The 8,832-nt window shown below is 44.3% G+C and overlaps 1 protein-coding gene and 1 pseudogene across 1 annotated transcript in view; both read left to right on the top strand.

The window, feature by feature from the left end:
- Window positions 1-8,832, top strand: part of Dcun1d2 (defective in cullin neddylation 1 domain containing 2) — a 31,532-nt gene that overhangs the window by 1,803 nt on the left and 20,897 nt on the right. The window contains exons 2-3 of the mRNA XM_029480665.1: window positions 5,283-5,499; window positions 7,772-7,942. Of these exons, the coding sequence (XP_029336525.1) occupies window positions 5,283-5,499; window positions 7,772-7,942 (388 nt within the window). The remainder of the gene's footprint in view (window positions 1-5,282; window positions 5,500-7,771; window positions 7,943-8,832) is intronic.
- LOC115031776 lies at window positions 3,215-3,314 on the top strand (annotated as a pseudogene).

The following is an 8,832-nucleotide window of genomic DNA, read 5'->3' as shown; positions in this document are numbered from 1 at the left end:
TTAAGATTTATTTATTTATTATATGTAAGTACACTGTAGCTGTCTTCAGACACTCCAGAAGAGGGCGTCAGATCTCGTTACGGATGGTTGTAAGCCACCATGTGGTTGCTGGGATTTGAACTCTGGACCTTTGGAAGAGCAGTCGGGTGCTCTTACCCACTGAGCCATCTCACCAGCCCGATGGTCTTTTTTCTAAGTGTAATATTTTATTGCAATTTAATTGACCAAAAGCGTAAAGTAAAATCTACCACTCCAGCCTGAAGTGTTGGCTCAGCACCAATTGCTGGTTTTCTAGAGGATCTGAGTTCCATTCCTGACACATACTTTTAATCCCAGCACTTGGAAGTCAGGGTCAGGCAGTAATCTAGATTCAAGGTCATCCTGGTCTATATAACAAGTTCCAGGCCAGGCAAGCCTATACCAATTCTTGAGGTCAACTGGACTGTCCAGTGTTTAGTTAAGGAATTTTTTTCATTTTTGGGGCCAGTGAGATGGCTTTACAGGTAAAGGTAGCTACCATCAAGTACAATCCAAATGGTGAGTAAAGAGGACCAGCAATACAAGTTGTTTTCTGATCTCCACACATTCACACACGTTGGGACACATACACACAAATTACATACGGTTTTTTTTAAATCCTATGCATTTTAAACACTAAAATAATGGAAGAGAAAATGCCCCCAATGCTTTGGCTTCCGTGACAAGGGAAGCTCTAATGAAAGCCACTTGCCTGAGCAGAACTTAGCATGGATTTCACACACGGATGGACTTGATGCTCTCTTGTCTGTAAATTTTTGGTTTATGAGGCATTTTTCATAAGAAAGTTATTACCAATTCCCATTTCTTCCCACTGAACCCCCGTTCTCTTAACTTTTTTAATGCAAAACAAACACTCCTTAGATTTATCTCTTGATTATTGTTTTTAAAAACCTTTATTACTGGAGCCACAGAAATGGCTCAGCAGTTAAGAGAACTTTCAGGGAGACTCAGGGTTGGGTTCCAGCACCCACACAGCAGCTCACTGATGTCCTTAATGTCAGGGATCTGTCACCCTCTTCTGGCTCCCATGGGCACTAGACATGCAGACATAAAATACACATAAAATAGAAATAAATCTTATCATTCATTTCTTTTATTCTGAGGTGGACATGTGGAGTCAGTTCTTCCCTCCTCTCCCCCCTCCCCTCCCCTTCCCCGCTTGTGTAGGCTCTGAGGATGGAACTCGGCTGTCCANCTCGTGCAGTGAGCACACTGAGCTGCTTCGCCAGGCACTTTCTTTTTGGCGGGAGTAGTGGGGAAGACCATAAGGGGTGTGGGGTGGAGGGTCTCAGTATGTATCCTTGGCTGGCCTGGAACTCACTATGTAGATAGGCTATCCCCAAATCAGAGATCTAGTTTCCTCTGTCTTCCAAATTCTGGGAGTAAAGGCCTGCACCATCACAGCCAGCATCTGGATACAATGTTTAATCTGTAAAGGCTAACATCAGACCATGTGACTGTGGTGCCAGCTCCTGGCTCCTCCTGTGTGTAATACACTGCTGCACATGTTGGTACTCTCCTGAGGTCTGCAGTTGGTGGGGGTATCCTCTACAGATAAGGCAGTTTTAATATATCGGAGGGGTCTGATTATTTCCCTGTCTCCACTTCTGCCCACTGTCTAACATAGAGGTCATTCAAAAAGTCTGTGAGTGCCCGACGTACTTATGTCTATGACGTAGGCTCTTTGCAGTAAGTGAAGCTAAGTTGTCGTACACGGGGGGTGGAGGGTGGCCTACAGGGGTGACTTTAGGAGTTATATGACTCAGACCCAGGCATCATCCTGTCTTCAGTTTCTTGATGTGCAACACTCTGTGGTATTACACTTGTCAAATAGTGTGGCTGCTCCAGAGACCTATCTGGTGGATAGACCTGGAGGTTCTTGCTTGCTATCCTGAAGTTTTCTTTTAGGGTACAAGTTTATGGTGATTAGCATGGTCCCAATACTGTGCACCCCACCCCATCTAGTTCCAAAACATTTCATTACCTCAAAGAAAACCATGTACCCATAAGCATTTCCAAGTTCCTCCCTCCCCCTCAGCCCCTGGTAGCTACTAACCTACGAATTTGCATATTCCACACATAGCATATAGCATTTTCTATACTGTATAGCACTTTGTGTCTGGTTATTTCAGTAAGCACAGTGTTTTTAAGATTCACATTGTGGCTTTGTCATTACTTCATCCCTTTTTACGACTGAATGATACTCTGTATATGTATACNAAAATTAGTTTTATAACCATAACAGAACTTTTGAATCTAGCTCTAACAGCTATTTCACTGTAAAGATGCCTTGTCTATTCTTAATAGAGGGCCATTTGGGGATGGCAAATTTGCCTTTCTCTTAAGGCTTTTTACATATTTCTGGCTATGCCAGTCTTCCCTTGGGGAGATTGTCAGACTCATAAAAAGATGCTGTCTCTATCAGTTGTCAGATGACTACGAGAGTGTATAAGATCTGTCCTAATTTAACTAAATTTGATCTTAGCTAAGAATGGACATTGAGTTCTTTGCCTATTTTTAAAAGTTTAGTTTTAAGGAATAGTATCTAGAATATATTCCTTCAGAACCTATACTGGGGCAGCAGATTAGAACCAACAAACCAGCAGCTGCCTGTATGTTTTATTTGCATGTTCATAGTGTCTAAACTGTTGGCTTTATTCTGCAGAGCTGAGCATGAGCGAAAAACTGTATGGCCATAGTCTGTGGTGTTCACTGTCTAGGTCTTTGTCTCAGGAACCCTGTGTGTCTTTAGTAATTGGGATTGCAGAGTGCTTTGTTTATATAATCACTTATAATCATGGTCATCAGAATTTACCATGCCAGGAATAAGTGTGTGTATAAGTAAACATACTTTAGAATTTGTAATAGTGGGGCCAGCTGTCAAGAGCACCTGGCAGCTCTCCTAGAAGACCTGGGCTTGACTCCCAACNCTCACATGGCAACTCACAACCATCTACAAGTCCAGTCTTGGTGTATCCAGCACCCTCTGCTGGCCGCCAGGGGTACTGCACACACATGGTGCGTAAACAGATAGCTGGCAAAACACACATACACAGGAAAATAATAAGTAAAAATATCAAAGATCTTTTAAAAATTTGCAACATCGAATCATTTTTTTTGCCTTACATCTCTGAAAATATCTTACTGTCCAGTATTATAAAAGATAAGTTCTTCCACTCTCTTCAGCAGCACAGACTAAAATTAGAACAATGCAGAGATTAGTGTGGCCCCTGTGNAAGGTCAGCCTGCAAATTCATGAAGTGTTCCGTGTTTTTTAAAGAAGGTCTCAGTCTTTCTGTGTTCATCTTCTTGTGGTATCACAAATCGTGGCGTCCCTGGAGGCCTCTCCTGCATACTCAGGAGGAGAAAAGCATGAGACTGGTGCCATTTAGAGCCTGAGGAAATCTTGTCTTCTCATCGGGAGCCCCCAAAGGTCTCATACCCGGGGTCTGCAGCGCCTAGTCAATCATGATGTATTTTGGACTGCATCATCTTATGCCTGCTGGGTCAACAGTGATGTTTACCTTAGGACTCTGGAATGTGCTCTGTTTGTTGTTGGTATTTGCATATTTACAGGGGGCATTGCACACATCTTATAATGTGAGGACCATTCCCTCAGGATTGAGGCCAGGAGCGCAGGACTATGTCTATCCATTGGTAGACCTTTACATGTTATTACAAGAGCTTTTCCTAACCTAATCACATTTCCTTCTTTGTTGTAGCAGCTAGGAGGCTTAGAGCCCGCTTTTGCTCCCATTGGTATGCATGTCTTATATTCTAACCCTATTCTTACCTCCTTTTCCCCTTTAGTTCTTCATCTGTATCTTGGTGCTCATTATGCATTTCTGTAAGTTAAAGTTTATTCAGCATTGCTATAATTTCTCATCTTCATTGGAACAAGATTAAGTGTAATCCTCTTATGTAAAACTTGTTCCCTTCTTATTGTATGAACCTTCTGTCAAGACTGGTGATACATCACCAGCACCGCAGCATGGCTCTTCCGAGGCATGCACGAGGACCCGGTGGTGACCCCCAGTACTACCAAATAAATAAAGACACCTGAGTATGGTGGACTCTGTTTTGATTTCTAGAACTGAGCCAGTTACTTGTGCTGTTGCTTTCTCCAAGTTATTTAGAGAAGTAGCCGTGCTAGTGTGGAAAGCTACAGAGCTATCCTGTGTCACTGTAGACTGTCTAAGCACCGTTGTGTGGCGGTTTGTTATGCACCATCCACCCACAGCCCCTCATCTCAAACACAGCCTTACTACTTTCCTTATAAGCACTTTTTGTCAAGCTTGCCNTGGTCCTTAAGTTACTGCCTCCGATGAAATTCTCAGTTACTTTGTCTTTCCATCGGCACAGCTCTGCTTTTAAAGTAGGAAAACCTCTAAAACAATCGTGCTTCCAAACTGTCCACCTTCTCCTTATTTATTACAGCCTGAACTCAATGGAAGCTTCATGGCTCTGAAGGTGGGCCCCNGTGACGGCCTCAGGCCCCTGTGTTGTTGACAGAAGTCCAGATGTATATTACTGANACATTGTGCTAATGTTTTAAAAGGGGAAAACTATATTCTATAAAAATGGAACTGAATAGATAGAAAAAATGTTTTTCTTTTCTTGCTTTTTAAAAGATGGGCCCACTATGTAGCCCTGGCTGGCCTAGAACTTTGTAGATCAGGCTGACCTCTGAAGATCCACATCTCTGCCTCCATGTACTAGATTAATTGTGGNTGACTTGCTGATTTACTTANTTATTTATAAACAAGGTCTCCCAGTATATCCCTGGCTAACGTAGAATTCATTGTATCGAGGCCGGCTCTGGCAGCACCACTCCTGGCCTCAGGATGTTATTCTCTGTAAAATGTCGTTGCAATTTTCAGAAGACTATGCAGTCTTAACTGATGAACAGCAGGGTTTTGCTTGCTGTTGTTCCGAAAGTGGAGTCACCCAACCAGAAAAATAAATGGAGTAAAACTGTAGATGTTGCCGGGCATGGTGGCGCATGCCTTTAATCCCAGCACTCGGGAGGCAGAGGCAGGCAGATTTCTGAGTTCCAGGACAGCCTGGTCTACAAAGTGAGTTCCAGGACAGCCAGGACTACACAGAGAAACCCTGTCTCAGAAAAAAAACAAAAACAAAACAAACAAACAAACAAAAAACAAAAACAAAAACAAAAACCCATAGAACAGGCTGAACAAGCATGGCTTCATTGGCTTTCCCACTTTTATTTTTCCATCCCAAAGCATAAACTTAAATCAGCTCAGAAGGACAAGGTCCGCCAATTCATGGCATGCACTCAGGCTAGCGAGAGGACTGCCATCTACTGCCTGACACAGAATGAGTGGAAACTAGACGAGGCCACAGACAGTTTCTTCCAAAACCCGGAGGCGTTTCACCGAGAGTCTATGAAGAGCAGTGTGGACCAGAAGAAGCTGGAGCAACTGTACAGCAGGTACAAAGGTAAGGGTGGAATGGTGGGAGAGTGGGGCTGATGACGCTCGCTGGCGGGGTCGAGGCCAAGAGTTTCAGACCACCCTCCCCCTGTGAGAACCCTCCTGGCAGAAAGGCTAGAGATGAGGGGGGAATCAAAAGACTGATAACGAGTGAGCTGTCGCCTGACCCCTGGATCCATATCTCCCCATGCAGTGAGTGCCATGCAGAGGGAACCGATTTGCAGGCTACTGTTGGAGCTGTGTGCTACCTGTTAATACGCCCTTAACCGCCTTTGTCCCACAGGCATGGTGGGGTCTCTCAGTATGATACAGTTAGAGAGATANCTGCTTTCTCTCTTTCGTTTGTGCCATCAGTTTTCCTTCCTGGGCACCATGGTACATACCTATAATCCCAGCACTTCCAGAGCTGAGACAGGAGNGTTGCTGCAAACTCAAGACCAACCTGGGATACCCAGCAAAACCTTGTCTCAGAAGACAACACATNTGTTGTTTACAGTAGAGTAGTAGGCTGAAGAGACGGCTCAGTGAGTAAAGCACTTGTGGTACAGCATGAGGACCCGAGTTCAGAACCCCAGCACCCACATAAAAACCAACCGCTGACACGTCCACACCTCCACTCCGAGGAGAGTAGACATGGATGGATTCCAGGGGTCACTGGCCAGCCAGCATAGCCAAAGCATCCAGCTCCAGGCTCAGTGATAGATCCTGTCTCAAAAAATAAGACAGCGAGGCCGGAAAACTGGCTGAGCACAGAAGAGCACTTGCTGCTCTTCCGGAAGACCAGGGTTTGGTTGCCAGCATCTGTGTNGTGGCTCACAACCCTTGGTAACTTCAGTTCCCGAGGAACCGGTGCCCTTATCTGGCTCCTACTGGCAACAGGCATACTTGTGGTTTAATACAGACAAACAAAACATTCATATACATAAAACAAAACCTAGCCAGGCATAGTGGTGCACACCTTTAATCCCAGCAGAGGCAGAGGCAGAGGCAGGTGGATTTCTGAGTTCAAGGCCAGCTTGGTCTACAAAGTGAGTTCCAGGACAGCCAGGGCTATACAGAGAAACCCTGTCTCGAAAAACCAAAAAGGAAAAAAAGAAAAGAAAACATTTGAAAACAATACCATGGAGAGAAATGGGGGAAATACTTCAGGTTGACCTTGAGCCTNNATGCATGCGTACACAGGCATGTGCATCAACACACATGCACCACATAGACAGCACACATTTCTACCATCATATATGAAAATTGTGTATAATACTTTAGTAGCCAAAGGTAAGTTCTCTGTGTAGCGCAGTCACTATTTCAGCAAAGGAGTATCTTTAAGCCAGTGGAATTCACACTGGTACCTTGGTGATGTATTGTGACACCAGAAGAGGGCATCAGACCCCATTAAAGATGGTTGTGAGCCACCATGTGGTTGCTGGGAATTGAACTCAAGACTTCTGGAAGACTAGTCAGTGCTCTTAACCGCTGAGCCATCTCTCCAGCCCAAGATCTAGTTTTTTGAGATTTTGCAGAAGTTCCTTTAAAACACTTTATTGTTTTATTTTCTGGTAGACAGATTCTGAGTTCTTTTATTTCTAAACTAGACATANGAGGTAGGGAGTATTAATCTCTAAGCAGTTAAGTGTGCGCGCATAAGCTAACTGAATTTGAAAAGTAGTCACTGTCCCACAGTATTAGAGCTGGCACGTGAAATTACTTCAAAAAGAAAGCAGGCAATCCCGTTTGCTTTGGCAGAACTGTCAGAACTCTCTTTCCTTTGCACTGCTGTCCTGCATCAGAGCTCTAGATAAACCCATGTCTGTGTGCGCGTGAAGCAATCCTGTGACTTCTCGTGCTCAGCGAGACATTAACTGCAGTCTTGGCTTTGCTTTCCCTCTGCTGTTGATGCTTGAACCCAGAGCCTCGAGCACACCACGACGCCCTTCTCTGCTGAGCTTGTGCGCCCAGCCCTTGACTCTTCAGGACAACATCCTTTCCCAAGAGTTTCCATGTTTTTTCTTTCCCTAAAATCCAGAAACTCTTTTCTGAATAGATTCGTAATGCTCTATATCTGTTTTATACTTAATAGAACATGGTTGTTCATTGATTGGTGTGGCTGAAATACTTGATAGATCTGTAATGTAGGAGTAGTGTGATTCTAATGTAGGAGTAGTGTGACTCTAATGTAGGAGTAGTGTGATTCTAATGTAGGAGTAGTGTGATTCTAACAAGGTGCTTGAGGATTGCTTTTCAATGTGGTATGATCCCCCTCCTCTCTCTAATCTTAACAACAGACCCACAGGACGAAAACAAAATCGGAATCGATGGGATTCAGCAGTTCTGTGATGACCTGAGTCTGGACCCCGCCAGTATCAGCGTTTTGGTCATAGCGTGGAAGTTCAGGGCCGCCACTCAATGTGAATTTAGCAAAAAGGAATTTGTGGATGGCATGACGGAGCTGGGGTAAGTGACCATGATCAAAGCAACTTATAAAAGGAAGTGTTTGTTTGATTAGGGGCTTAGAATCAGGATCANTGTTCATGAGGGCAGGAACCCCTGGGAGCTCATATCTTAATCAGCAGATTGGAATCAGAGAGGTAGAGGGAGTGGCCAGAGTCTGCACCCTGAGTGGTCCTCCTCCTCCAACAAAGCAGACCCTCTAGTCCTTCCCAAGCAGTTCCACTGGTTGGGAACCAAGTGTTCAAACATGTCAGCCTCCTGGTGACATTTTCATTCTTGTCACCAGAGTCTATTATTTAAAATTTCAAAGAGAAAACTTGGGATGTCTTCACTTACCAAACTTTTTTTGTTTTTGTTTTTGTTTTTTGGTTTGTTTGTTTGTTTGTTTGTTTGTTTGTTTCGAGACAGGGTTTCTCTGTGTAGCTCTGGCTGTCCTGGAACTCACTCTGTAGACCAGTCTGGCCTGGAACTCAGAAAGCCACCTGCCTCTGCCTCCCGAGTGCTGGGATTAAAGGTGTGCGCCACCACGCCCGGCTCTACCAAATCAGTATGTTAAAGGAAGAAATTTTTTTTTAAGAGTGTTTGTGCAAAAGAAAAACAAACAGAACAAAACAACAAAACCTAACTCTTCATCATTGTCTTAGTCAGGGTTTCTATTCCTGCACAAACATCATGACCAGGAAGCAAGTTGGGGAGGAAAGGGTTTATTCAGCTCACACTTCCACACTGCTGTTCATCACGAAAGGAAGTCAGGACTGGAACTCAAGCAAGTCAGGAAGCAGGAGCTGATGCAGAGGCCATGGAGGGCTATGACTTACTGGCTTGCTTCCTCTGGCTTGCTCAGCCTGCTCTCTTATAGAACCCAAGACTGCCAGCCCAGGGATGGTCCCACCCA

This window comes from Mus caroli, chromosome 8, assembly GCF_900094665.2.
Source record: "Mus caroli chromosome 8, CAROLI_EIJ_v1.1, whole genome shotgun sequence".
Taxonomy (NCBI): Eukaryota; Metazoa; Chordata; class Mammalia; order Rodentia; family Muridae; genus Mus; species Mus caroli.
This window is presented reverse-complemented; position numbering and strand designations above follow the sequence as displayed.